Source organism: Patagioenas fasciata, chromosome 11 (assembly GCF_037038585.1).
Source record: "Patagioenas fasciata isolate bPatFas1 chromosome 11, bPatFas1.hap1, whole genome shotgun sequence".
NCBI classification, from domain to species: domain Eukaryota; kingdom Metazoa; phylum Chordata; class Aves; order Columbiformes; family Columbidae; genus Patagioenas; species Patagioenas fasciata.
The window spans coordinates 22,579,118-22,604,474 of NC_092530.1; the positions used below are offsets into that span (position 1 = coordinate 22,579,118).

At 59.0% G+C, this 25,357-nt stretch overlaps 3 protein-coding genes across 7 annotated transcripts; 2 read left to right on the forward strand and 1 right to left on the reverse strand.

Moving 5' to 3' along the window:
• Positions 1-356: 356 nt before the first annotated feature.
• LOC136106313 (XK-related protein 2-like) lies at positions 357-10,947 on the forward strand. Its single transcript, XM_065846599.2, has 4 exons — positions 357-444; positions 6,343-6,688; positions 8,780-9,039; positions 9,629-10,947. Exons 2-4 carry the CDS (start codon positions 6,390-6,392, stop codon positions 10,372-10,374), a joined length of 1,305 nt encoding a protein of 434 aa, XP_065702671.1. The 5' UTR covers positions 357-444; positions 6,343-6,389; the 3' UTR covers positions 10,375-10,947.
• A 136-nt stretch (positions 10,948-11,083) lies between these two features.
• Positions 11,084-16,975, forward strand: NOX1 (NADPH oxidase 1). Of its 3 annotated transcripts, XM_065846595.2 has the most exons (13): positions 11,084-12,116; positions 13,127-13,222; positions 13,730-13,840; positions 13,933-14,017; positions 14,095-14,240; positions 14,319-14,500; positions 14,715-14,853; positions 14,950-15,042; positions 15,185-15,420; positions 15,501-15,663; positions 15,787-15,933; positions 16,139-16,263; positions 16,463-16,975. In XM_065846595.2, exons 1-13 carry the CDS (start codon positions 12,072-12,074, stop codon positions 16,587-16,589), a joined length of 1,695 nt encoding a protein of 564 aa, XP_065702667.1. In that variant the 5' UTR covers positions 11,084-12,071; the 3' UTR covers positions 16,590-16,975. The 3 variants fall into 3 exon arrangements, with proteins under 3 accessions (XP_065702667.1, XP_071669675.1, XP_071669674.1); XM_071813574.1 differs by having other exon boundaries at positions 11,084-13,222; XM_071813573.1 differs by having other exon boundaries at positions 11,084-13,222; positions 14,715-15,042.
• A 555-nt stretch (positions 16,976-17,530) lies between these two features.
• On the reverse strand, positions 17,531-25,356 carry CSTF2 (cleavage stimulation factor subunit 2). 3 transcript variants are annotated; one of them, XM_065846899.2, is made up of 15 exons: positions 25,254-25,356; positions 24,798-24,876; positions 23,301-23,470; positions 22,859-22,995; positions 22,624-22,743; positions 22,365-22,520; positions 22,125-22,245; positions 21,780-21,842; positions 20,446-20,505; positions 19,693-19,834; positions 19,199-19,350; positions 18,654-18,916; positions 18,119-18,244; positions 17,864-17,989; positions 17,531-17,733 (listed from the first exon to the last, which is right to left on the reverse strand). In XM_065846899.2, the coding sequence occupies exons 1-14, from the start codon at positions 25,309-25,311 to the stop codon at positions 17,867-17,869; spliced, it is 1,770 nt and encodes a 589-aa protein (XP_065702971.1). In that variant the 5' UTR covers positions 25,312-25,356; the 3' UTR covers positions 17,531-17,733; positions 17,864-17,866. The 3 variants fall into 3 exon arrangements, with proteins under 3 accessions (XP_065702971.1, XP_065702972.1, XP_065702973.1); XM_065846900.2 differs by lacking the exon at positions 20,446-20,505; XM_065846901.2 differs by lacking the exons at positions 19,199-19,350; positions 19,693-19,834; positions 20,446-20,505.
• Position 25,357: the final 1 nt, after the last annotated feature.

Consider the following 25,357-nt stretch of genomic DNA (forward strand, 5'->3'; position numbering starts at 1 on the left):
GGCCAGGAAGGGTGCAGCTGGAACCCCCCTGGCAGCACTGTGGGGTCCCCCCCGGGTAGTGCCAGTGGGGACCCGCAGCAGCCGTCCGGGTTTCCTTGGTGACTGTTGCCAGGTGAGAAACTCTAAGGCAGAATTTATTATCTTGGCAGATTATTGGAGATGTTCCTTGCCGGAGCTGACACTGGACCGTGCCCCAGCACCATGCAGAGCTGGACTCTCTAGTGGTGCCGGTGCCAGCAGGAGCCCCTGAGGGAGGGCTGTGCCCAGGGCACTGGGGCTGCTCAGCCCCTGGCGTCGCTCCCCGGAAGGCAGCACGTGTTTTGGGGCTATTTCTGCCCGCTGGAGTGTTGCAGGAGAGGGAAGGAGGCGAAACCACAGGGACTGCGGAGAAGCGCAGATGGACGCTGGCTGGCGCGCTGCCCTGCCTCGGCTTCCCTAGACCCCGTGAGTATGTGCCCGACCCGGCATCGGGCACACCGGGACTCCTGCCTGGGACCCCCAGGGTGAGGAGCAGAGCGGGGGGGGTGGCAGTGGCAGGGCTGGGGAGCTTGCACATGCGGAATGCCGGATTGCAAGAGAAAGCAGTGAGCAGTACAAAGCTATAGGAGTTGCTTATAGCAGTATTTCCTGAAAGCCTTGAGCTGGGGTGGCACCAAAACTGAGGTGATAGCAAGGACCAAAAAGTTACAGTGGAAATATTTACAAGCAAGCTGTCCTGCTTTGCTCAGTGTCGTATCATCCCTGCCCAAAAAAGCATCCATGACAGAGTAAGGACATGCACAGGCTTTGAGGAGGGACTCGTCTTTCTATTTAATGCATTGGACAATGGCAACAGCACACCAAGGCAGTAGATATGCAAACAGCCACATCGTCCTTTTAAATCCCAGCCTGGCTCTAGTGGCTAATGATAACCCTGGATCATACCAGCTCCTAAATCCCAAGAGCTAATTACAGGCAAACACCCTGTGGTCAGGCTGGAAATGCAAGATAATTATGGCCTGTGACACGGAGACCTGTTGGTGGTGAACTGGGACACCGGGGTTGTTTGCTGACAGGCAGGCACAGTGGTGGGGAGCGCAGAGGGTTTGCACCCCAGTCTCCACACCAGCACAAAGTGCCAGCATGAAGGCTGGGGTGCAAACAGTCCGTGCTCCCTTCTGCCACACCAGCAACCATTTTGGAGGCTATTTTGGGCAAGGGAGGTTGTTTTTATGGAGCCCTCTTTGTTCCCTCACTGCTGATACCGGGAGCTGGTTGCTTTTCGCCTAATTTCTAGCTGAGTGTTTCCCAGTGAAAGCACACAGGAATTCCCAGGGCAGGCTTGTATTTTATTGCAAGCTCCTCTGCCAGGGTTTGCTCTGCTCCCTGCTGCATAGGGAAGTTGCCACCTTGCTCGTGTGCCGTACATGAAGCTTGATGACGCTCCTGCGGTGGCTACAAGCCCTCCCTGGGCTCCTACAGTGGTTTTGCTGAGAGCATTACAGTGCTCCTGCCGCTTTCCTGCAGTGAACCATGGAGGAAAGGAGAGTGTAAACCATCCCTCCTGCCTGCCAGGATGCCCAGGCATGGAGCCTGGCTGGGTTAGCACTGCTGCCAGGGCTGTATACTCTTACAGCAGGTGGGACTGGGGGAATCAGTTAATTAGAAGTCATTTTAACCCTTCTTGCCTGGTTTAGTGTTACAGCATCACTCACTTCCTGAGCTACGACTGTAGCCAAAGAAACGTGACTTCAAAACGCATAATTATTACAAAGACCTATAAGCACACTTGAAGAAGGTAACTCCATTTTCCTGTTAAAGAGTTGAAGTGGAGAGGCAGCAGTGGCATGTCCTGTGCACCCCATGCCGGCAGAGCACCCCGGCCCTGGCAGCACCGAGCCCAGTGGTGGGCTCAGCGCAGCCCCCAGCCTGCACTGAGGCTCGGGGGGATGAGGTCCTCAGGGCAGACACAGGTTTTCCTCCCAGCAGGATAAGGGAGTGAAGCTGGACAAGGAAGAAGAACAGCAAAAGGAGTCGTATGATGAAGCAAATGGAAAAAAATATTTCCCCAACCAGAAACTATTCCACAGACTGCTGGGGCAGGAAAAAATACAGCTGAGTTATTGAGAAAGTTATGCAAAATACAAACAGTTTAGGCTGTGAAAACCAGTCGTTTGCAAAGCTATTTCCAAACTAAGTAAAAAGTTCCCGTCTCACAGATTCCTGGGATCCCCCCAGCCTTGCTGGTCAGGGCCAGATGGCTGTGCTGAGGGGACACAACCTTATCACCCCTTCACTGCATATTGAACTGGGGAACATTTTGTGATGTTCACTTCATCCAACACATAGGGTCTTTGGGGGATCAACATGTCCCCACCATCGCTCTGTGCCGAATATTTATTCCTCAGCACAGAGTGTTATGCTGGGGGGGGTTCAGATCCAAAAGGGCAGCTGGTGGCAGGGAGCATGGCCATGCCCGCACCCCGAGCAGCTCCCTCCACCTCTGTGTGTGCAGGGCTATATTTGGGAAGCCAGCAGGGTGCTCTTGGCATGTCCCAGCAAGGGCTCTGGGAGAGATGTTTGCTTCAGGTCCTAGTGCAGTGTTAATGCCCAAGGACAGGAGAGCAGAGATTGCGGGACCCTGCTGCAGCTCTCCCACCTGGGCTCTTTAAGGGCTCTGGCAAGGAGCTCCTTTGCCATTTCCAAACGGCTTTTCTCTTCTCCTTTTACAGAAGCTGAGCTGTCAGGCAGGCATGTGTAAAGCAGACGTGGCTATTTTCAGAGTGAGAGCCAGTGAAGGAGCCAGCTCACACCCCACGTACAGCCCAGGTTCTCACACACAAATGCCCTCACTCATTTTCAGGCATGAGAGGGGGTGGAAAAACTTCACAGCAAATCCTGCATTTCCCATGGTGGGCAGCCACCACTGTGTTAAAAATGTGTCGTGTGAATACTGGGATTACAAAAATAATGAAGACTGGGATTAAGAAAATAATGAAGCTGGGATGGTCTCCAGGACACGGCAGGCATTTGTGGGAACAGGAGAATTGGAATCTGCATGTGGTGCCAGGACTGACGCCAGCAACTTGGGCATCCCCGGACAGGGGGAGGCTCCTGAGAGCTGGTGCCTGCAGAAAGGCACAGGGCAGGGACTTGGGTGGCTCTGGGCCACCCTTGTGCAGGAAAGAAAAGTGTTTTCTCCTTCCCTCTGCCTTTCTCTTCTGTTCCAGATCCTGACAGTGAGGTCTGCAAAACACCTGAGCTTCTAGGGGCTACTGTAACAGAAATAACCTGTAACCCACCTAAACTCTGCCACTTTCCTAGGTGGTCCTAGAGATGCCAGCACTGTCCCTCTCTGTCTGGCACCTTGGATTACATCCCAATAGGCATTTCCATGGCAGTTTTGTATTGTATCCAAGGTCGTTTCACCCCGTGCAGAACCTGGTGCCTCCTGGCTTGCTACAGCTCTGTGTCAACCAGTGGCTGTGTGACAGTGGTGTCACAGGGTGTTTGTGCAGCCATCCTGGGTTTGCAGGCAGAGGCACAGGCACAGGGAGCGGTGGAGGCAGCAGGGGCAGGATCTCTGGCTGATGTTATCTGTGACACAGATCGCTTTTATGGCCTGCTGTTTACAGTGCTGAGCTTCGGACAGGTAGGGTCAGGCTTGAGAGGTGACTCACAGTGTGAACCAGAAACCAGCCCGCTGCCTCTCCGAGCTTGGGTCAGAAAATGGGATAATAACTGGTGTGAGGCTTCGTCCCTCCAGTCCTCTGACAGCTGCCGGGGCTCCCAAATGCAGGACTGGAATTCTTGACTGCTTAGATAATTACTCTTAAATATTTCATCATGAAACAGAGGAAGATGAAATTAAAAATACGATGAGTTGGAGCCCAGGCATTGCTCAGCCAAGGGCTTGGTAACCTGCCAGGCTCCTGGGGGATGCTTTTAATTTGGATAAATGGAAGTTGCATAAATGGTATAACCTGCACATTGTTCTTGCTGTTAATACAGAGGTGTGGGCACAGCTGGCAGTGCCATACGATGTGCTGTCGCCAGCTGAGCACCCAGCCAGGCTGCATGCTGGGGCCAGCACAGCCATTGCCCGTGCACAGCTCCCATTTGGGTGTCTGCAGGACCCACCCACCTCCTTCACTTGGATGCTGTTCCCTTCGCCCTCTGCCCTGCTAGGGTTTTTTTTTGAGAGGCTGTTTTCCAAAAACAGCTTGAAAATATGTAACTGTCATACCAGAGCTGAGCAGTCACACATGTCTCCCATCCCTGCCAGTCAGGCCAGTCCCTGTGAGTTCATGGTGTTTGTGGTTTCCCAAAGCAGCTGTTCAGCATTGGAAGGAAAGGCGCTGAGCAGCTGCAGAGACTGGGATTGCTTCTGTGTGGGAGCTGCTGTTGAGGGAGACGTGACCTCCAAGGTCTCAGGAGGTTTTATTCCCAGCTCTGCCGCTGATAAGCCCAATAGCCTTGGTAACATTTTCAGCCTGATAAAATGGGGAAAAGCGTTGTTTGAGGGTATTTCATGTTTTTGGCTTGTGCAGTGCCACGCAAGCAATGGACACAGCGTCCCTGCCATTAGCATGGGCACCTCCTTGCAAACTACCCTGGCTGCCAAGGGATGAACACCAAGAGCCTTTTAAAAGTTACCTAAGACTTCCCAGTCTGCCTAAAACAAGGAAAATTGGCCGACCTCAAACAGTCCTTGCCTTGTCCCATCTCTCCCAGCCAGCCAGCGTGCGCCCAGGCTGGACTGAGTAATCTGGCAGGCAGCGCACGCTCAGGCGAGACAGCTCGTGCGCATCGCTGTGCGGGGGAAAGGCAGGGTTGGTGCTGGGGGCCACCATGTGTGCTGGGCAGAGCAGGGACCCCCATGGCCATCAGTGAGGGGAGCAGCCCAACCAACCTTGTGTTCCCACCGCTGTACTGATGACCAAGGTGAGGAGCCGAGCTGGCCTCCCAGGACTGAATCATGAGTGGGACCGACAGGAGGGAACCTGGGGCTGAGCAGTGGACTCATTGATGGAAGGTCTGGCTCCAACAGTGAGTCCATATATCTCATCACCTCAAAGGTGGGTTCTTGAAGGCAATGGGAAAAGCACCACATTGCTCAGCAGTAGGCCAAGGTGGTCTTTACCACCTCCTATCTGGGAGCAGGAGCATCCATGATGCAGGAGCTACATCTTGCCTGTAACATCCTGCCCAAACCTTGAGGCCAGCCCTGCGGACACACATCAGCTGTCTGCCAGATGCAAAACGGTGTCCCTGCCATGGCTGGGCTTGCAAAATACCAAAATGCTCCCTGCCTTGCTAACACCCTGTCTCCTACATGCTATCCCACAAAGTGCAGGGCCATGGGCTGGTGGGTGTCCTGGCCCAGCCCCAGACATCCTTCCCCATTGCTGGAGCTCAGGGTTGGCCCCCAGACCTGGGGGGGCAGTGGGTGCCAGCAGCACTCCGGCAGATGGCTGGTAAAACCTACAGGCTTGGCTGTGGACAGGGCTGGCATTCACATTGGTATCCCCTTCTGCCCCATGGTGGGACCCCGCTGTCCCTGGGGATGCCTGACACTCTTCCCCTGGGGAGACCCCCCTGTGTTGTTGCACCTGGGCATGCTGGTAACTGCCAGGGCCCAGCTGGACCAGGACTTGGCAGGACAGGTTCTAGGGAGAACCCCAGAGGCTTGGAGGACACACAGGGTGTAGCATGTGGACTGGCAGGGCTATGGCTGGGGGAGTGGAGGGTCCCAGGGTGGCTGCTGCAGGGCGTTCCTGGGCTGGCAGGGTGTCCTGGAGTGGGGGTCCTGGCCATGTTGGGGGTGTCCTGAGTCATGCAGTTCCCAGCAGAGACAGGCAGTCCTAGCATAGAGGATCTTGGACAAAGATAGGGGTCTCGGGGCAGGGGTGCAGGTGAGAGTGTCCTAGGGCAGGAGGCTCCACACCTGGTGGGGACCTGGGCACAGCAGCAGGGTGGTCCTGGGACAAGGGGTTGGTGGGCACAGCAGGGATGCCTGGCCAGGGGACCCGGTCTTGGGGCCTGGTGGGGTGTCCTGTCCCCTGTACCGGTTGGGGTGGGCCCAGACTGCTGCTGATGTGGCCCCCCACTGCCCCGCCGGGCTCGGCACGGCTCCGCTTGGCACGGATTGGCAAGGCTTGGCTTGGCAAGGCACGGCTTGGCACGGCACAGCTCGGGACGGTTGGCACGGTACGGCTCGGGGCGGCTCGGCACGGCACAGCACGGCACAGCACGGCTTGGCGGGGCCGGGCCAGGCGGCCCGTCGGGGTTCCGTGCGGCGGGGGTGCCCCGCCCCACCCCGCCCCGGCCCGCCCCGCAGCGCGGCTCTTCTCTCCGCTGCAGCCCGGGATGGCGCCGCGGCGGGGCTGAGCGGCCGGGCCGGGGCCGGGATGGACGGCCCGAGCGGGGGCTGCCCGCCCGCCGCCACCGCCGCCCCGTCGCGGGCGAAGTTGCCGCTCGGCATCGTCTTCTCGACGGCGCTTTTCTGCGGGGAGGGGGCGGCGGCCACCGTCCTCTGCCTCTCTTACAACCACTCCGACGACCGCTTCTGGCTGGCGCTCACCATCTTCTTCGTGCTCTGCCCCTCCGTCCTGGTGCAGCTCACCCTCATCTTCGTGCACCGCGATCTCAGCCGTGATCGCCCCCTCGTCCTGCTCATGCACCTGCTCCAGCTCGGGCCCATCATCAGGTGAGCGCGGCGGGGGATACGGGGGACCCCTGGCAGGGATGCGGGGACCGGGCAGGGTGGGTGCTCCGGGCACTGGCTGTCAGCAGAAATCTGTCCGTGCAGCAAACCCCAGCGTGCCCAGAGCTGCTCCTGCCGGGTTCCCGGCCCCCTCCTCCCTGGGGGCACTGCTCCTCCCGGCCCAGGGGGTCTTCTGCTCGGCCACCCCTCCCCAGCGGTGCCGCGGTCCTGTGGGGGGTGCTGCCTGCTCTCCTGCCTGCTGGCCCCCTGCTCTGGGCAGGACTCGGCTCTCCCTGCCTGTTGCAACTCAGCTGCTGAAAAGGTTCTTCACACTGTCACTTTCTGCAGCCAGCGTCTCCCTCTGCCTTTGGGTTTTGCCATCGTCTTGCTTAGACTGGGAGCATAGATGCTAATCCTGTCTGGAGTGCTTGAGGGTGAATAGGAACAGGGGTTCTGTCCCCTAGAAAAGGTCCCCAAGCCTGGGACAGGGAGGGGTTATGGGACATGGAAGAGAGAGGCTGGGTGCTGGAGTGGGGCTGGCATGGGAGCTGGGAAGCTGCTGGATCCTGCCAAGGAGAGGAGGGTGAGGGAGTGGATGTTGCACAAGCCAGAGAGGTGCTGATCTCTCACTCCTTGGGAATGCTGCGGTGCCTCCCTGAGCTGCTGTCACCTTGGCCATCCCGCTCGGCAAGAGTGCACAGGGGCGCAGCTGTTGGCACAGTGGAGCCACCATCTCTGTGGGGCCCCTTCCCTGAGGCCAAGCTAGTAGCCATGCTTTGGGATGCACCGTACCCACAGAGCTGCAAAAGCACCGCGGCCTGTGCAGCGCTTCCCCCATCACCGGAAACAAGCGGGGTGCCGGGGACGTCCTTGTCACCACAGCTGATCTTCAGAGGTGGCTGGGAAGCCTCACCCTGGTGCCACAAGCCGTTAGAAGGGCTGTGGGTTCACATCAGTCTGTGCTGGCCCACAGTGGTGTGGAAGCTGTCACTCTGTGGACCACAGCCATCTGAGATGGTTGCAACGGTGTTTGGTTGCTTCAAAGAGCCAGCCAGAGCCACTCGGGGGGCTGCGTCAGTCGGCTCCTCGGGCTGGAGACAGAGTCCAGCCTGCTGAGAAGGTCTGGCAGGGTACTGGGAGCTTGCAGGGACTGCCCTTGAAGCCAGGCTTTTTTGGATGAAACTGTTTTCCCGTTAGAGTTTGCAATGAGCCACAATCACTGGCCTGATCTGACAAGAGAATTTATCCAAAAACCTCATTCCACTTGGGTCTGAAACAGAGCATTCTGCTGTCCTAATGAACACTCATAAATAATTACATCCTGTTGGTCCCCGAGTCAGTTTGTTCCCAGGCAGGAGCCAAGCCTGTTGGATGGGTCCTCCTCTGCTGATCGCCTCTGGCCCACCCAGCCCCCTGCATGGCTGTGTGCAAGGGGGCTGGGGATCGCACTGGCCTTGCGGTGGGGAACAGCGTGAGAGAAACTCGCCTCCCTCCCCTGCACATAAGGGTGCCCCATGGTGAGAGGGCTGCGGAAGCACCGTCTTATCTGCCCATACCACACTCGGCTTCACCCTGCGCTCCCCTTCCTGCTGTCCCCACCAAGAAGGAAGCCTGGAAGACTTCTGCTCAAGAGGAGAGATCAAAGACAACATCAGAAAGTTTCTATTGCCTCTGTTTAGAGGAAGAGATGACTTTTGTGCCAGTGGGGAAAACAGAGCCCGAGGGTGATTAACCCCTTCCTACAGCTCTAGCTCCCACCAGAGCTCAATTTCCACACCCTGGGTGCTGCACCTCTTGCAGCAGTTATTGCACCCATTGCTGGGGCAGTTGTTGTCCCCCTGCCCCACACACTTCACCCTGAGCGCTGGATCAGAGGAACGGCCGCTGGGCATTCCCATGGTCCTGGTGTGACCCCGCATCCTCACATCCCAAGGCTACCCGCAGTGCTGCTGAACAGTTGTCCAAAGCAGTTGGGCTGTGCTTGGCAAGAGCAGGGTCCAGCTGGCACCAAGAGAGGAGCAGCTGGAGGTGCCAGAAGTGGGACCAGGGGGCAGAAGGGAGGCTGGTGAGATGACAGCTGCCACGTCCCCACAGGTGCATGGAGGCTCTGGTGGTGTACTGCTGGTCGGGGAAGGAGGAGGAGCCCTATGTCACCATCACCCGCAAGCGGCGGCTGCGGAAAGGCTACGAGGTGGAGATGGAGCAGGAGGTGGGACACTCGGTGCGCCGGCTGGCCACGCACCGCAATGCCTTCAAGCGCATGGCGGTCATCCAGGCCTTCCTGGGCTCCACCCCACAGCTCACCCTCCAGCTCTACATCAGCATCCTGGAGAAATACGTCCCCGTTGCCCGAGGTAAGGGTGCCAGACACAAAGGCTCACCTGAGCTTTGCTTTTTCTCCATCACAGTTTTCCTGGCTGTGCTGAATGCAAGCAGCCACTGGCTTTCCCTACAAATGACCATGGCTTTGCAGCCCTGGATGAAGGTGGTTCTTGAGATGCTCCTGGAGCGATTGGTGGGCTATGCTAGTGAGGCTCTTGGTCCGGGTGAGGGCAGAGGGATGCTCGCAACACAGACTGTGCCCCACTCACCCTTGAGCAGATTTTCTTGCCCAGGGCAGGGGGGTTAGTAGGGAGCAAGCACAGGAACAGCCCCAGTTTGGCAAAGGCTTCTGGTTTATTGGTGTAGGGGGGAAATCTGGGAACAGAACCTCCTGCTGTCTGCAACTCCTCCACAGCCACCCCATCATGGGGCCTGTCACCACCAGCCATGAGTTGTCCCAGCACTGCTCACACTGAGCCTCCTCCTGCAAGTCCCGGTGCTTGGCATCCTGCATTTTTTAACCAGGGTTGGCACCCCATGCTTTGCACCCAGGACAGAGAAGAGGTTGGACACAGCCTGGTCCCAGATGCTGCTTGACTGTTCTGTCTTCTCTCTCTGCAGCCGTCCTCATGGGCATCTGCCTGGTGTCAGTCACCTATGGAGCGCTGGTCTGCAACATCCTGGCCATCCAGGTCAAGTACGATGACTACAAGGTCCAGCTGCGGCCGCTGGCCTTCCTCTGCATCGTGCTGTGGCGCAGCCTAGAAATTTCCACCCGCGTTGCCGTCCTTGTGCTCTTCAGCACAGTTTTCAAGCACTGGATCATCCCCATCGCGCTGGCCAACCTGCTGGTGGTCTTTTTCTTGCCTTGGGTGCAGTTCTGGCGGAGCGGAACCCGCTTGCCCGACAACATCGAGAAGAACTTCAGCCGGGTGGGCACTGTGGTGGTGCTTTGTGCCTTCACCCTCCTCTATGCCAGCATCAACATGTTCTGCTGGTCAGCCGTGCAGCTCAAGTTGGCTGACCGGGACCTCATTGACAAGTCACAGAACTGGGGCCGCCTGGCTGTGTACTATGTAGCCCGGCTGGCAGAGAACACGGCCCTCGTCATCCTCTGGTACTTCTTCAAGACGGATGTCTACGAGAACATCTGCACCCCACTGCTGGTGGTGCAGCTGCTCCTTGGCTACTGCCTGGCCATCTACTTCATGCTGCTCTTCTTCCAGTACCTGCACCCTTGCCGTCAGCTTTTCCGGCACAACGTTGCTGACTTTCTGCACTGCGTCTGCTGCCGGCGGCAAACGCTGGGGACCCCTCTGCGCCTCGAGGCGCCCCATGAGCCTGGTGTGAGGCACAGCATTGTCTGAGGCATGGCCAGCTCCCAGCTCCTCCAGCCAGTGATGGGGGTAGGGACGGGCAGCACTGGCAGCTGGAGGGGGCTCGCAGCGTAATCATCATAGAATAATAGAATGTCCTCAGTTGGAAGGGACCCACAAGGATCATCGAGTCCAACTCCTGTCCATGCATGGGACAACCCCAAAATTCACACCGTGTGTCTGAGGACATTGTCCAATTGCTTCTTGAACACTGTCAGGCTTGGGGCCGTGACCCCTCCCTGGGGACCCTGTTCCAGTGCTCCACCACCCTCTGGGTGAAGCTGTGCCAGAGGCAGGCGCTGCCTGGCCCTGCAGTGGCAGCGGATCCCAGTGTGTCCCCATGGTGGCAGGGGGACAGGAGCTTGCCCGCCTGCCCAAGACGTGAGCAGGGACATGAAGGGCTTACTGGGTGCTCAAACCATCCACCACTGCATGCCGGCTGCCTTGTGAAGCACAGTCTCTGGGTGCCCAGACAACCTCGCCCACCCACTACGGTACATATGGTGACCTTGGGGCCACAGGTGCTGGCGGGACTGTTTAAAACAGTAAAGAAACTTTGCTGTGGCTGCGCGTCCGGGTGCTGGCGGGTGACCGGTGACTCATGGGGAGGGTGGAGACTGTCCCACTGGGGCTGACATGGGTGTGCACACCCGCTCCCCACGTAGCCCTGGAACTCCTGGGTGCCCAGCCGGGGCTGCGCCAGCGGGAAGTGGGGCTGGGGGAGCCCCGCGATTGAGCTGATAAGGCGCAGGAGCATGGCGGGACGGGGGCCGGCTTCATCCTGCGCCTCCACCAGCGTGGCTCTGGGCCAGGAGAAACCTGTCACACCAGCAAGGAGCAATCCTGCCCAACCTGTTTCTCCAGGCAGGAGGCCCCAGCACAGGCTGCTGTTCCCAGAACGAGCGGTGGGTGCCACAGTGCTGAGGAAGGGTGGCTGGCCCAGTGGTGGTGATGTGGATGAAACCCAGGAGTCCTCACCCCAAACCAGGAGTGTCACCTCCTCTTCCAGAAACTGTTTGTGGGGTCAGCTCAGTTTAAAGGGTCCTGGGTGCCAGGCTGAGGGTGCTGAGCACCCAGGGTTGCACACAGAGGTGCAGCACTGCCAGTGCTGAGGTGCTGGGTGCTCAGTCTCAATTCACCCTCCCTGGGGTGGATCTCTGAGCTGGATCCTGGCATTGGCGCAGTGCCATGCCTGCAGGATGCTTCTCCCTTCGCAGTTTTCTTGTCAAACCAAGGGAGTAGAGGCTGGCAAGGGATGCCGGCAAGGGGCACATCTGCTGAGCCAGGCACAGGACAGACTCTCTGCAACTTCCTCCCACCAGGAAATTCCTACTTTTTTGTCCATTTTTGCCCATTTTTGTCCCTGAATTTTGAAAAAAAACCCCAAGAGGAGTAGCTCAATACCTGCAGTGCCTGGCCATGGGTCCATGTGGGACTCCTCAGCAGGGGCCATGCCCAGCCAGTGGAGGGGGCTGGTTTCGCAGAGGGCTGGCGGGGTCAGCCCTTCCTTCCTGGAAGGTGGCCTTTGAAATCAGCCGGTATTTCCTCAAAGGCTTCTTGGGGGAAAGTCCCCAGAGCGCAGTTCCCGCGGCTGGGGCTGTCTCACCGCCCACCACCCCCATAAAACCGCGGGCAGGCAGCAGCAGGCAGCAGCAGACAGCGGTGAGCAGGCACGAGGACATCGCACCATGGGCAACTGGCTGGTCAACCACTGGTTCTCAGCTGCCGTCCTCGTGAGTGTGTGGGGCTGGGGGGGGCTCCTCTGCCAGGAGGGTCTGGGGCAATGAAGAAGGTTATGGGGGGCACAGTCTGGGCATGGCCCTGGGGGGCTTGTGGAGGAAGTGGGGGCTGATTTGCTGTCCTGGGGCTGGGCTGTGGGGGAGACAAGCAGCCCCTCTGCTCAGCCAACCTGCAAATCCCTGGCGCCCAGGGAGGGATGGGGTTCAGAAAACTTGAGTCTTAAGGAAAACACGACTCAGGTGAAATGGGAGGTCCCACTGCAAAACTGAAAAATACCGCTGCTTTGCCTGGGGGTCTCCCATGTACCTGTTCTCTGCCTGTGGGAGCAGGAGGCTCCCAGGAGATCCTGCGCCAGGGTAAGGAGCCTGGACCACAGGGATGATTTGCTGGTGCCATGCTGCGGCATCACTGGTGTAACAGGGCTTGTCTGGCCGGCACTGTGCCAGCTGTGTGAGAAGCTGCAAATGCATGGGAAAACGGGGGTTTGAAGAAAGTTGGGTTATTTTACTGTTTCAAACCACTTAAAAAAAAAAAATAAAAAAAAAGAAGCAGCAAAGCAGAGTGGTTTTGAAAGATCTGCAAAAAATCTGTGGCTGTGAGAGGGGCCAGTTTGGGTGCAGCAGGGTTAGGTGGGGGACAGCAGTGCAATGGGGCTGGATGAGCCAGCTCTCTCCAGAATCTCCTCCTCTCAGAATCTTCTCCGCTCAGCCCTGACCACCCTCTGGCTCTGTCCTCCAGCCATGCAGGTGTTGTCTGCACCTGCCTTTCCTCCTTCCTCGTGGGCGGGTGATGCACAAAGACGTGGGTGACCAGAAAGTTATTTTGCAAGACTCCCACACCTCTCCCCACCTTTGGCCCCTGTGTCCCAGCCCCATGCATGTTGCCCCAGCTCATAAGGAAGCAGGAGGGGACGTGCTGTCCTGCTGCACACACATCTGAGTGCTGGGAGGTGAGGGGGTTCCTGGGCTGGAGTGCCTCAGGAGGCCATGGCTTTCCACCACAGGCAGCCTGGCTGGGCATCAACATCTTCCTCTTCACGTACTACTTTCTGTACTTCGACCGGGATGTTCGGTACTTCTACACCAGGGCCATCCTTGGGGTAAGCTGCTCCCCCGAGGCGCCCTGCCTGCCTCACCACACATGTCCCTCAGAGCCCTCCTGCAGTGGGGTGGGGACTGCAGGACCCTGTGTCCCTTCCTTGTCCTGCCCTCTTCCAGCCCACCATCAGCGCATCGCAGTTCCCAGCCTGATCCCCATCTTGATTCCTGTCCTGTCCCAGCCCAGCAACACCCCACCCCAACCCAACATCGCTCCCTCACAGTCCTCCACCTCCCCTAGCTCGGCATCACCCCCTTCCCATCCCCAGATCAGCACCGCTCCTTCCCAGTTCCGCTGCTCTCCTGGCTCAGCATCACCCCCTCCCAGTATCACTCCCTCCCAGCACCCACTTCAGCATCCCTGAAGTCTCAGCTCAGTGTCACTTGGTCCCATCCTGCCCCAGTCCCAGCACAGCACTGTGCTGGGCAGAGACGTGGCGGGGCAGCATGGCTGCAGGCAGATGTACCCCACTGGCAGCATGGGACAATGGTGCTCACCCTCTCCCCAGTCCGCCTTGGCGTGGGCACGAGCATCGGCCAAGTGCCTCAACTTCAACAGCATGCTGATCCTACTGCCCGTCTGCCGCAACCTCCTCTCCTTCCTCCGCGGGACCTGCTCGGTGAGTGCCTCACAGTGACATGGTCAACATGGCCATCCCTGTCCCCATACCCATCCCTGTCCCCATTCTGATGCCACCACCTCTCCCCGCAGTGCTGCCGGCGAACCCTGCGGAAGCAGCTGGACCACAACCTCACCTTCCACAAGCTGGTGGCCTACACGCTGGCCTTGCTCACAGGTATCACCCTGCACTGGGCTGGGACATGGTGGGGACTGGGAGGCAGGCAAGTGGGTGACTGCCTGTCCTCTGGCCAGCTGTGCACACCATCGCTCACCTCTTCAACCTGGAGCGCTACAACCAGAGCCAACAAGCCACTGACCGCAGCCTCCCCACCGTCCTCTCTGATATGCACCTGCAGGGCAGCAACAAGTGGCTGAACCCTATTCACTCCAACCAGACGGTGAGCGCCAGCTCAGGCATCCAGCCCCTTGCCACTGCCTGTCCCCTGCCTCACTAACCCATCCTGCCACCCCTGCAGACCGTGGAATATGTGGCCTTCACCACCATCCCGGGGCTGACAGGAGTCATCATCACTCTGGCACTCATTCTCATGGTCACGTCCTCCACCGAGTTCATCCGCAGGAACTACTTCGAGGTCTTCTGGTACACACACCACCTCTTCGTCATCTACTTCATTGGCCTTGTCATCCACGGTGTCGCGTAAGGCTCCCTGAAATCAGGACAGCGATGGTCACAGGCCCCCCTCCCCATGCTGTAGCTCTGCCTGTCCTGGGAGAGTGGTGCAGCCCCAGTGGGGGTCCAGGAGGGCTGTGGGTTCCCCATTCCTGGGGCTAGCCAGCCCCACACAGCACAGCTCAGCCCTGCCCGGGGTGGCAGGAGCCAGCCCCCCAGCTCACCCCTCGCCTTCCCACAGAGGGCTGGTGCGGGGGCAGACAGACGAGAGCGTGGAGGAGGTGCATCCCCACCGCTGTGCCCGCTATCTCACACAGAAGGAAGAGAACTGCTGGCACAACTGCTGCAAAGAGCCTGAGTTCGGGAGCATCCCTGCTGAGGTAGGCAGCAGTGCAATGGCCACAGCAGTGACAAGCCCTTCCCTTGCCCTTCGGATGCTGCAGCCCTGGCTTCACCCAACCTTTTGCTTCCCACAGTCCTGGAAGTGGGTTCTGGCCCCTGTCATCCTCTACATCTTTGAGCGGCTCCTCCGGGTCTGGCGTGCACGGCAGAAGGTGGTTGTCACCAAGGTGGGTCCCGGAGTAGCCTGTGCCTGCTGCCAGCTCCTTCCCTTGCAGCCACCTCCTTGCTGAGGCGGCCATGGGGAGGCGGGCAGGGGACCCTGCCAAAGTCCCTTGTCCAGGGATGCTGAGGCCCATCCCTGCCCCACAGGTGGTCATGCACCCTGCCCGTGTGCTGGAGCTGCAGATGCAGAAGAAAGGCTTTCGTATGGAGGTGGGGCAGTACATCTTTGTCAATTGCCCTGCCATCTCCCTGCTGGAGTGGCATCCCTTCACCCTCACCTCAGCACCCGAGGAGGACTACTTCTCCATCCACATCCGGGCGGCCGGTGACTGGACAGACAGTCTCATTGACGCCTTCCAGCAGCAGAATCCGAAGATGCCCAGGTAGGCTGGGGAGCACCCAAATGGACGACCCTGGGGATCTGGGGAGGCCATACCTCTTACCCACACCGTTCCTCGGCCAGGATCGAGGTGGATGGCCCTTTTGGCACGGCCAGTGAAGATGTGTTCCAGTACGAGGTGGCCATGCTAGTGGGAGCAGGCATCGGTGTCACTCCCTTCGCCTCCATCCTGAAGTCCATTTGGTACAAGTTCCAGCAGGATGACCAGACCCTCAAGACCAAGAAGGTATGGAGTGCCTCACGGGACCAGCCATGAGTTTCTTCATGGTGCGCTTCCCAGTCTTGGATATCGCACCCTTCCACTCCTGCTCTGCTCCACCTTGAGCAACCCCTCTCCCCTGCATCCCAGATCTACTTCTACTGGCTGTGCCGGGACACGGAAGCCTTCACCTGGTTCAATGACCTGCTCGCTTCGCTGGAGCAGAAAATGGCTGAGTCAGGCAAAGCGGACTTTCTCACCTACCGGCTCTTCCTCACTGGCTGGAACACCAGCATTGTGAGTTGACCATGGGCAGGCATGACTGCAAGAGAGGACACTGGGTGGCCAAGGCAGGCAGGAGAGGCAGGGCAAGCACAATAACGGCATGTAGAAAGTCCAGGAATGATGTTTGTGGGCATCAGCAATGGATGCTCTATGGCGAGGAACTGGAGGTGGGCTCACAGTTGGTGGTCAGGGTCCTCACCATACCTCCTCTGCCCAGGCCAACAACGTGGCGCTTCGCTTCGACACCCCTACGGACACGGTGACGGGCCTCAGGCACAAAACCATCTTTGGGCGGCCCATGTGGAACAGCGAGTTTGCAGCGGTGGCTGCAGCCCACCCCAGGTGAGAGCTGGGCAGGGGGTTCGGGGTGTCAGAGCTGTAAGAAATCCCTTCCTCCCCAGAACTCAGCACCAGGCTGGGCAGTGTTGGCTTTGGGAGGGGTGTGCTCATCCCCTGCAGATTGCAGAGGCCCCAAAAAGTTCTTAAGTGACTTTTTTTCTGAGTCACCCACCTGGTGCTGATGGCCCCGTACTGTCTGCAGGTCAGTGGTCGGCGTGTTCCTCTGTGGGCCAGGGGCCTTGGCAAAGAGTCTGCAGAAGTCTTGCCACCAGTACTCCAGCCTGGACCCCAGGAAGGTCCAGTTCTACTTCAACAAGGAGAACTTTTAAGCAGGAAGCCAGGCTGGGTAGAGCATGGCCAAGGGTAAGCATCTGCTGAAGAGTATGCACTGAAGCCAGCCAAGACATGGCAAGGTTCTCCTTCTACATGAGAAACTCCAGGTTCAAATACTGCTGCCTTCTTCACCTGGTCTACAAGGGGTCCTCACAGGGGGAGCAGGCCTGTATCGTGAAAAAAGCGGAGCGAGGTGCTGTGATTCTGCTCCTGGAGCAGTGCGAAAGGGGGGAGCGCCCAGCAGGCTGGGCAGAAGCATGGGACAGGGATGGGGACAGGACAGGGACATTCCGAGAAGGCCCTGGGGGCCAAACATGCCCCTCCAGGTTTAACCAGTCCTTTGTGTAAAAGGGTAAATTAAACTTTCTTGCCTTTGCAATAAAAGCCACCACAGTGACTCAGCACACACAAGCACGAAGGAGCCCACTCTTTGCCCCTTGGTGGGGCTGTAGTGAGGAATGTGGCTCCTAGCAAAGCCCCTGGGTCCCCGGTAAGGTGTCCACCCTCCACGGGGGCTCACCGCCACCCCCCAGAGCCAGCCAGCATCCCCTGCCAGGCACACACTGGTGCACAGGCCAAATTCAAATGCAGCTCAGGCAAAGGTAACAAATTCTGCTCAAGCATATGCAGAGAAGAGGTGAAAACCACCCACCCCAAGCAGGACGGTAAGTGATATAGCAATCGGATACGCAGCCCTTCCCGACCGGTCAGCAGGGACAGAAAGCCGAGCTCCCTGTCGTGCCTGTCCCTTACACCCCTGTGAACAGCTGTGAGCAGCACAACACATAAAATCCCATGAGTGGATCTTGCCCTAGGGCTGGGGATAAGGGAGGAAGGCGAGTGAAACAAGCCTGGAGCTGGGCCAGACTGTTCCCAGAACCCAACAGTCCTACTCCAGCCTCTACAAGAGACCAAACAAGGCAGCTGGAGAGACAGCTTTACTCAAACCCTTCACCCACTTTATTTCAAAATCATAAAATATACACACAGAAAAAAGGATGAATGGGAGGGAAAAACATTAGTGGGGGAGAAGAACCCCCTCCCGAAGCACAGCATGAGCTCTGCCAGCCTCGGGAAGCAGCTGCCACGGAGCGTCACCACTGTCCAGGCGATGGCATCTCCACTATGTGCCTGCCAGGCCTGCGAGAAGTAAGGGGAGGAGAGTGAACCCCAGCACAGAGAGGAAAAGCAGGACAGAGCCTCATCCTGAGCACTCTCCAATTTACTGAAGGGGAGCAGGCACAGGCTGAGGCCAGGTTAAGGATGTCACCTGTCAGGGTGCTCCTGTAGACTTCTGGATTTGCTCCTTCAGAATAAGGATGCTCTGCCGCTGCTCCGGGGGAAGCATAGCGATCTGGTCCGCTGTCAGCTGCAGAACCTGCATGATCAGGGCTGCCTGTGGGCACAGGAGTGAGTCAGAGATGTGCTCTGCTGGAGCAGCCACAGATTATGCCGTCCCCACCACAGTGAGGCATGGAAGAAGTACTGCTCCTGGTGTCTCACCCTTTCCCTTTTGTCCTCTCACCTTCTCGTGATCCTGGGGGGTGACCTGGCTCTGTCCAGGGCTAAAGCCTCCGGGCTGCCCAGCTCCTTGGACTCCTGCCCCAGGAATGCCTCCTCCCTGCATACCTGCCCCTGCCATGTTAGGGACCTGCGGGCATGAGAAATGGGGTAAGGACCAAGAGGGCTCTGCACTCAGCTGTACAAACACAGGATGATCAGAGGGATGCCCCCACAGCCAGCCTGTAGATGCCTGAGCATGGAGACAGGCTACAGTGTGTTTTGCGTGCTCTTCTTTCCCTCCAACTCCTGCACTCCTTCCTGCACATCAGGAAGAGGTGGAGAGAAGCCTGAGCCTCGTCTCATCCCCAGCAGAATAGGCAGTGCCCATGGAGATGGGACAGATGCCCTGACCCCCTCCAAGAGCCACCGATCCAGGTGCTGCTCTGCAGGACGCTCTCCCCGCTCAGGCTGCTGCAGGACCTGATCACATCCCCCCACCCAGCCCCAATCGACAAGACACCGTCAGTGTCCAACCAGCTGAGCAGAGGTGTGTGTACCTGGCGGGGCCCCTGCGGGCCACTGGCTCCCATATTAAGTGGCCCAGGACCCTGTATCCCACCAGGCATGGGGCCACGTGGGCTGGGACCAGGCCCTCGAGGCTCCAGGCCCCGGGGCTCCATCACCCTGGCCTCCATGGCCCTGGCCTCCAGCACTCGTGGCTCCAGGACCCGTGGCTCCAGGCCTCGCGCCTCCAGGGCTCGCGCCTCCAACACACGTGGCTCCAGCCCCCGCGGCTCCAGTCCTCGGGGATCTCTTCCGACTGCAGAGGAAAGATAAGGCAATGTGTTGATGGGAGCAGTGCAGCAGGGAGCATGGGAGCAAGCCCGCTGCCTCCTTTGGGCCTCCACACCAGAAGGTACAGGGCTAGGGGCAGAGGGTTCATGCCTGGAGGAAGCCCTTGCCTTGTGGGACTGTCCCTCCTTTCCCTGGAGTCAGTCGTTTCACTGCCCAAACCCCCTTCCTATGTCTCATGCCAGGGCAGCGGACTCCACTCTTGACTTCTTGTCTGTACCACCCAGTTATTTCATGCCCCCTCTCTCACCTCGAGCATCCATCAAGGGCCCCCGCGGCTCTCCCATCAGCGGTCGGGGTTCTCCCATGGGTCCCCCCCTCATCTCATGTGGGGGGCCACGGCTGTCATGACCAGGCATATGGTGCATAGGGGCTCCCTGGTGGGGTGGCCCAAGGTAACCTCTGATGCAGAGAGAGGAGAGCAAAGCAGGAGGAGGAGAAAAAGCGAGAGAGTGTGAATCAGACGCTGGCTTGGCACGGTCTGGGCAGAGCACTGGGACTGCCCCCAAAGGTGGCCACAGGGGGGGAGGGTGAGGCTGGCACAGGGACGGGTGGTGGCAGCCCCACACCACAGGGCTGCTGTCACCACCCTGGGGATGCCCTGTCCCCAGGGACATGGGCACACAGGCTTCCAGCCAGGCAGCGGTGACTCCTGGAAGGGTGGTGCCATCCCTGTCTTCAGCAAGAGATTACCCTTGGGCAGGGGACCGTACCAAGGGCTCCTCTCCTTCCCTCTCCCCTCACCTGGGCTCCACTTCTCCAGTAACTGAGAGCAGGGTCCCTCCGCGAGGGTCATTCGGGGCATCTCCCAAAAGGCCTCGGGGTGGCGGGCCACTGGCAGGCAGAGGTCCACGCTGCATAGGGGCCCTCGGATCTGGCATGGGCACTGCCAGGGAGACACACAAGAGTTCGTGAGGATCCGCATAACCAGGGCCGTGCTCAGACTGTCCCCCAGCGCTCTTGGGGTGGCCTGGCTGCTCCCCAGCACGCAGGGGCTGAGCCGTGCTGACTGCCAGGGCGGACAGCCTCTTGCACAAGGCTGGAGTACACTGAAGCCCCTTCCCTGGCTGCTGATTTTATGCCTCTCTTTCCCTCTCTGGCTCTACCTCAGGCTCCTTACGGCACCAGGCGGCCAAACTAAGTGTGGGTGTCCCCGTGACAATCCCTACAAGCGTGGGCATCAACACCCTGCTGACGCAGGGCCAGGAGCAAAGCAAGACCTGGAAGGGTCTTGGTAGCGAGGTGACGAGGCGGGCTGGATCCTACGGAAAGGACGCTCTCTTTTCCACAAGCTCTGTACGCAGCACTAGGCTGTTGTCTCCTCCAGCTCTGGAGGAAACCCTGCAACCTCTTCCTCCTCCTCCTGCTCTTAACCCTGTCAGGCTACACAGAATGATACGCCAGTCCCCGACCCTGAGCACAGGGGGGTGAAAGCTGCTCTGTACACACTCCACAACGAGCTCCACGGGAGGAGCGAGCTGGCAGGTGCTGGGATACCTTGAACGCGTTCGATAGACGCAGGCCTGGCAGGTCCCACGGGCGAGAGCTGCAGGTTCCCTGGGCAAGCAGCAGGAAAAGAGGGAGAAGAGCAAACACGTAAATAGTGTATGCACACATGCACTCAGCCTTGGGGACAGTGCTGCCTGCAGGGTCACCTCTGCTCCCTGAAGTCCCCCAGAAAACCTACAGAGAAGATGCTGCAGGTCTGGCTTTATCAACCTCATCCATTAATGCCACCTCTGTCACCAGAGGTGTGACAGCCAGCTTGGCACAGCTCTTCCCTCACTCACCGCATGAACATTCAGGGCAGGATGTCCTGCAGAGAATCAGCATCCTGGGGGGATCACACTGCCACCCACAACACACAGCCAGACAACTTCTGCTCCTGCCCACAGCTTCCTATGGCACTCCTCAGTGCCAGCTTTTCGCCTGCTCTCCAAAACCTTCCGGGTGCCAAGAACTACCATGTTGTTCTCAGGAAGATGGTGCCCTCCCTTAAAGAAAATGAGAATCAATTCTCCCTAAGCACGTAGGAGCAGAGGATCTCAGAACAGTCTTGCCACACTCCTGAAACAAGGCCTACAATACAAACTACAGCAAAAGGGGTTTTAACTGCCTGTGTGCTTTCTTACTGGGAGAACAGGAACGTCCTGGTTGTGCCAACCCCGGCGCGTGGCTTGATGGGGCAGCCAGGAAATGCATGAACCTGCATGAATCGTAAGCAATCCGGCCCCAGGGCTGGGCCGTACAGACCGTGCCGGCAGAAGCAGAGCCAAGCCATCGTCACCGGGAAATACCCCGCCAAGCCTCACACTCACTGTCACAAGCAAAAGCAAAGGTCCAGCTCCCTCTGCCGGGCACGACACAGGGAGCGCTGGGAGAGGCGGCGGCAGCACAACCTGCTTCCCAGCACCCAGGCAGCAAAGGAGCAGGACAGGGACCAGAGAAGAGCGAGCTCTGCCCGTCCGCACAAGCACAGGGACAGCCACAGGTTCACAGAGAGATGGAAACAAAGGCACGTCCCGCTCCGCGGGGCTCTGCGGGGACCAGCAGCCCTCCTGGATTCCAGGACACGTCTGCACAACAAGCTGGGAGCAAACTGGTGCATGGGCTGGGGTCCTGGAGCAGGAGAGCTGCTACCACAGCCTTGCGCCTAAGCGAGTAAACCCAGGGGCAGACCAGCACTGTGGGAGCTGCCCCAGATCCAGGGACAGGCAGGCTGGCAGCTGGCTGGCAGGGGCTCTTGGCACAGCACTGCTCAGCACCCGTGGCCTGGGTCCCGCTGAAGCGAGGCTCCTGTAACGCACAGCACTAACCCACGTCTGTTTTACCTTGTCCACGCTCCAAGGGGACTGGCCCTGCTCCTGGCATTCCAACCTGAGGCTGCAACCCACCTGAGAGGGAATACGCAGAGATCAGATCCCTTCTCAGCCATCCCTTTGGGTTTAAATACCTCTCCCACCATCCCAGCTCCTGGGAAGTTTATTTTCTTGGCGTTGGTCTCCCACAGAGATAAACCAACTCTCTTGACTGCCACTGGCAGCAGTAACAACCACAACACACGGTACGGGACTGTGTGTGCTCTCACGGGGCGAAGCCCTTCAGTTAAGGAGAAGGTAGAGGGGGGGACGCCTGCAGGATCGGTGGGCCCAGGGCACCATTCAGCTAAAACTCACCTCCTGGAGCCATGGGGCCAGGGCCTGGGCCCTGCACAGCGGCTGCCATCTGTCCCGGACCCGGCACTCCTCCCTGCATGGGCTGCATCAGGGGAGGAGCGCCATTCACGTGCATCCCACCCTGCCCAGGAGAGAAACTAGACTTCAGCAAAACTCCATCACCGCAGCCCAAGCTGGGAGAGCTGCAACCGGCAACATCCACCCCTTCCCTGCACAGCACTGTGTCCCACAGGCTCTTACTATGGGCTGTGGCTGGGATGATGGGGTGTTCTGTGGGTTCAGCTGCGCGTTTGGCCCTGGCCCAGGCCCTGGTCCTGGTGCAGGCCCTGGCCCCGGCACTGGCTGCTGGTTGCCTGGGATCAGAGGAGGAACACTGGTCTGGCGATGCAGGATTTTCTAGGAGCAGAAGAAGGAGAAAGGAATTTTTCTTCTGCTCCCCACTCCACAGCAGGCTGCCCGTGTTATCCTACCGACCCCGATGAGGCAGCAAGGGACAAACCAGCGCAATCTCAGGGTCGACAATCCTCATGACGACCTGTGCCTGCAGTAGGGCATAAGCCAACTGGGGGTTCTGGAGCAGCATGTTCCTGGCTTCCTGGGGGCTGTTCTGGACGCACAACTGAGAAGACACACGTGGATCAGAGCTCTGGCAAGGCACCATGGGCTGTGAAGGCACGGGAAGCGGTGGCGGAAGCCGTGCTCATAGAGCAAGGGCATCTCTCTGCTTCACTCACCTTCATCTGCTTCATCAGCTCAAACATCTGCTCGGGCGGCAGGCTGGCTACTGCCCGGCTGATGGACTCGGGGGCATCTTCAGGATTCACAGGGTCCCCATAGGGTGACTCTATGATGGGTGCGCCTGTGCCCAAGCCTGCAAAAGAGTTTGTGACCTCATACAGCAATGTGAACCGGCCATTTTTAACCAGCTCATGAGAAGAGAAGAGAAGCACCGTTACAGGGAAAGGGAGACAGTGAAAACAGGGAGATCATCTGGGCGAGAAAACACAGCGCTGAGCCCATGCATCCTTCTGCAAAACTATTTGCTACATGGCTTGGAACACATGAGCTCTGTGAGGCCTCCTCCCCACCAGCCTCACAGAAGAATGCCTTGTAACACTGAAAAAAACGGGCCCAGCACAACATCAGTGCGTTCTCCACCACAAAATTCAGACTCACTCTTCAGCTCCTCCTTGTTCTTCTCGCTGGCTGCATTGTCGACACGCAGGGCTCTCCCGCTGAACTCTCGCCCATTCAGGTTCCGCATGGCACTGAGGGCCGTCTCCTGGTCTTGGTACTCGCAGAAGCCATAGCCCTTTGGCTTTCCCGTCTCCCTGTCATAGACCAGCCTGCACAGCAAGGAGGAGAGAACCAGCACTGCTGAGAGCAGCGCAGGCAGCGTACGGTGCTCACAGCTTCCCAACACTCAGCAGGGGCTATTGGGTGCACCACACAGGAGCAATGGGGAGCAGAGTGAAGTTACTGCAGTCTGGTCAAGAAATGCAAGAGCCAGCCCTAGGTCAGAGCAAAAAGGCCTCCCGGATCCAGGCCGACGGGTGTTTCCAGAGCTCCAGTGTCCAGGAATGCCACTGGCACAAGCATTGTGCTTCCCGTGACCCAAGGCAGCTCTTGGGAGCACAGGACTAGACTGGCTGCTCCTGGAGCTCCCAATCCCCTACCTGATTGCTCTCTGAAGCCTGGTGCCAAGCCAGGAAAACATCCCTGCAGAGCCACTGTGATAGGAGAGCTCTGCATCTCCATCTCTCTGCACCGAGCTTGATCAGAACCTGAGGACTGATCTGCCCCAGCTCCACACCGCAGCAGGGCAGCACCTCCAAGCTGGAGCACCATGCCCACCTTCAGGCCCTTGTGCTTGGCGTGTTGCTCTCTACATCTCCAGGTGACCTCGGCACAGGACCTCAGTGCCTGAACGGCTGTCACAGCCCCACACCCCCAAGAAGCCGCACTGCTGTGTACCACTTTGCTCCTGCCTGTGGGTCAGCTCTGCCCAGTATGCACCGCACAGCGCCATGCTGCCTGTGGGGCTCCGGGCCACATTTATCATACAGTCATAGAACAGGGGAGGTTTAGATTGGATATTAGGAAAAAGTTCTTCACAGAAAGGGTTGTCAGGCATTGGAACAGGCTGCCCAGGGCAGTGGTGGAGTCACCATCGCTGGAGGCGTTTAAAAGACGAGCTTCCTAGGGACTCAGTTTAGTGCTGGAGCCACATTAGGTTATAGTTGGACTTGATGATCCTGAGGGTCTCTTCCAACTGAAATGAGTCTATGTGTCTATCTACCAGCTCTCTGGGCAACCTGGGCCAGTGTTTTACCACCCTCACTGTAAAAAATTTCTTTCTCATGTCCAGTCTGAATCTCCTCTCCTTTAGTTTAAAACCATCATCCCCTGTCCTGTTGCAACAGGTCCAGCTAAAAACTCTGTCTCCATCTTTCTTATCAGACCATTTTAAGCACCGCAAGGCCACAATAAAGTCTCCCTGGAGCCTTCTCTTCCCCAGGCTGAACACCCCAGCTCTCTCAACCTGTCCTCCCAGCAGAGCTGTTCCAGCCTCGGATCATTTCTGTGGCTCCTCTGGACCCCTCCAACAGGTCCATGCCTGCCCTGTGCTAAGGGCTCCAGAGCTGGACGCAGGACTCCCGCAGCCGCTCTCACCTGAAGCTGACCACAGGCCCAACCTCCGAGAAAATGTCCTTCAGCTGCTCCTCGGTGGCCTCGTACGGGATGTTCCCCACTGCGGGAAAGACATGGTCAGCGCGGCGGCCCAGGGCTGCGCGGACGCCGGCCCCGAACGGCGCGGAGGGGCCGGCCCCGAACGGCGCGGAGGGGCCGGCCCCGAACGGCGCGGAGGGGCCGGCCCCGAACGGCGCGGAGGGGCCGGCCCCGAACGGCGCGGAGGGGCCGGCCCCGAACGGCGCGGAGGGGCCGGCCCCGAACGGCGCGGAGGGGCCGGCCCCGAACGGCGCGGAGGGGCCGGCCCCGAACGGCGCGGAGGGGCCGGCCCCGAACGGCGCGGAGGGGCCGGCCGGCCGGTCCGCTCGCCTGCCCTCCCTCCCTCCCTCCCTTCCTCCCTCCCTCATCCCCGGCCCGACCCGGCCCCGCGGCGCTCACCGAAGACGGAGCGCAGTGAACGATCCACGGCGGGGTCCCGCACCGACAGCCCCGCCATCCCGCCGCCCGGGCCTCGCCGCCGCTTCCGGTCCCTCACCCTACGC

Coding starts and splice junctions, on each gene's coding strand:
- CSTF2 (XM_065846899.2), bottom strand. CDS start 25,311: ATGGCGGGGCTGTCGGTGCGGGACCCCGCCGTGGATCGTTCACTGCGC. Junction 22,744..22,858: donor AGCTGATGAAGCAGATGAAG/GTGAGTGAAGCA, acceptor GTGTCTTCTCAG/TTGTGCGTCCAGAACAGCCC. Junction 22,246..22,364: donor CATCCCAGCCACAGCCCATA/GTAAGAGCCTGT, acceptor TCTCCTGGGCAG/GGTGGGATGCACGTGAATGG.
- NOX1 (XM_071813573.1), top strand. CDS start 13,001: ATGTTGCCCCAGCTCATAAGGAAGCAGGAGGGGACGTGCTGTCCTGCT. Junction 14,241..14,318: donor CTATTCACTCCAACCAGACG/GTGAGCGCCAGC, acceptor CCACCCCTGCAG/ACCGTGGAATATGTGGCCTT. Junction 15,934..16,138: donor CTGGCTGGAACACCAGCATT/GTGAGTTGACCA, acceptor TCCTCTGCCCAG/GCCAACAACGTGGCGCTTCG.
- LOC136106313 (XM_065846599.2), top strand. CDS start 6,390: ATGGACGGCCCGAGCGGGGGCTGCCCGCCCGCCGCCACCGCCGCCCCG. Junction 6,689..8,779: donor CAGCTCGGGCCCATCATCAG/GTGAGCGCGGCG, acceptor ACGTCCCCACAG/GTGCATGGAGGCTCTGGTGG. Junction 9,040..9,628: donor ATACGTCCCCGTTGCCCGAG/GTAAGGGTGCCA, acceptor CTCTCTCTGCAG/CCGTCCTCATGGGCATCTGC.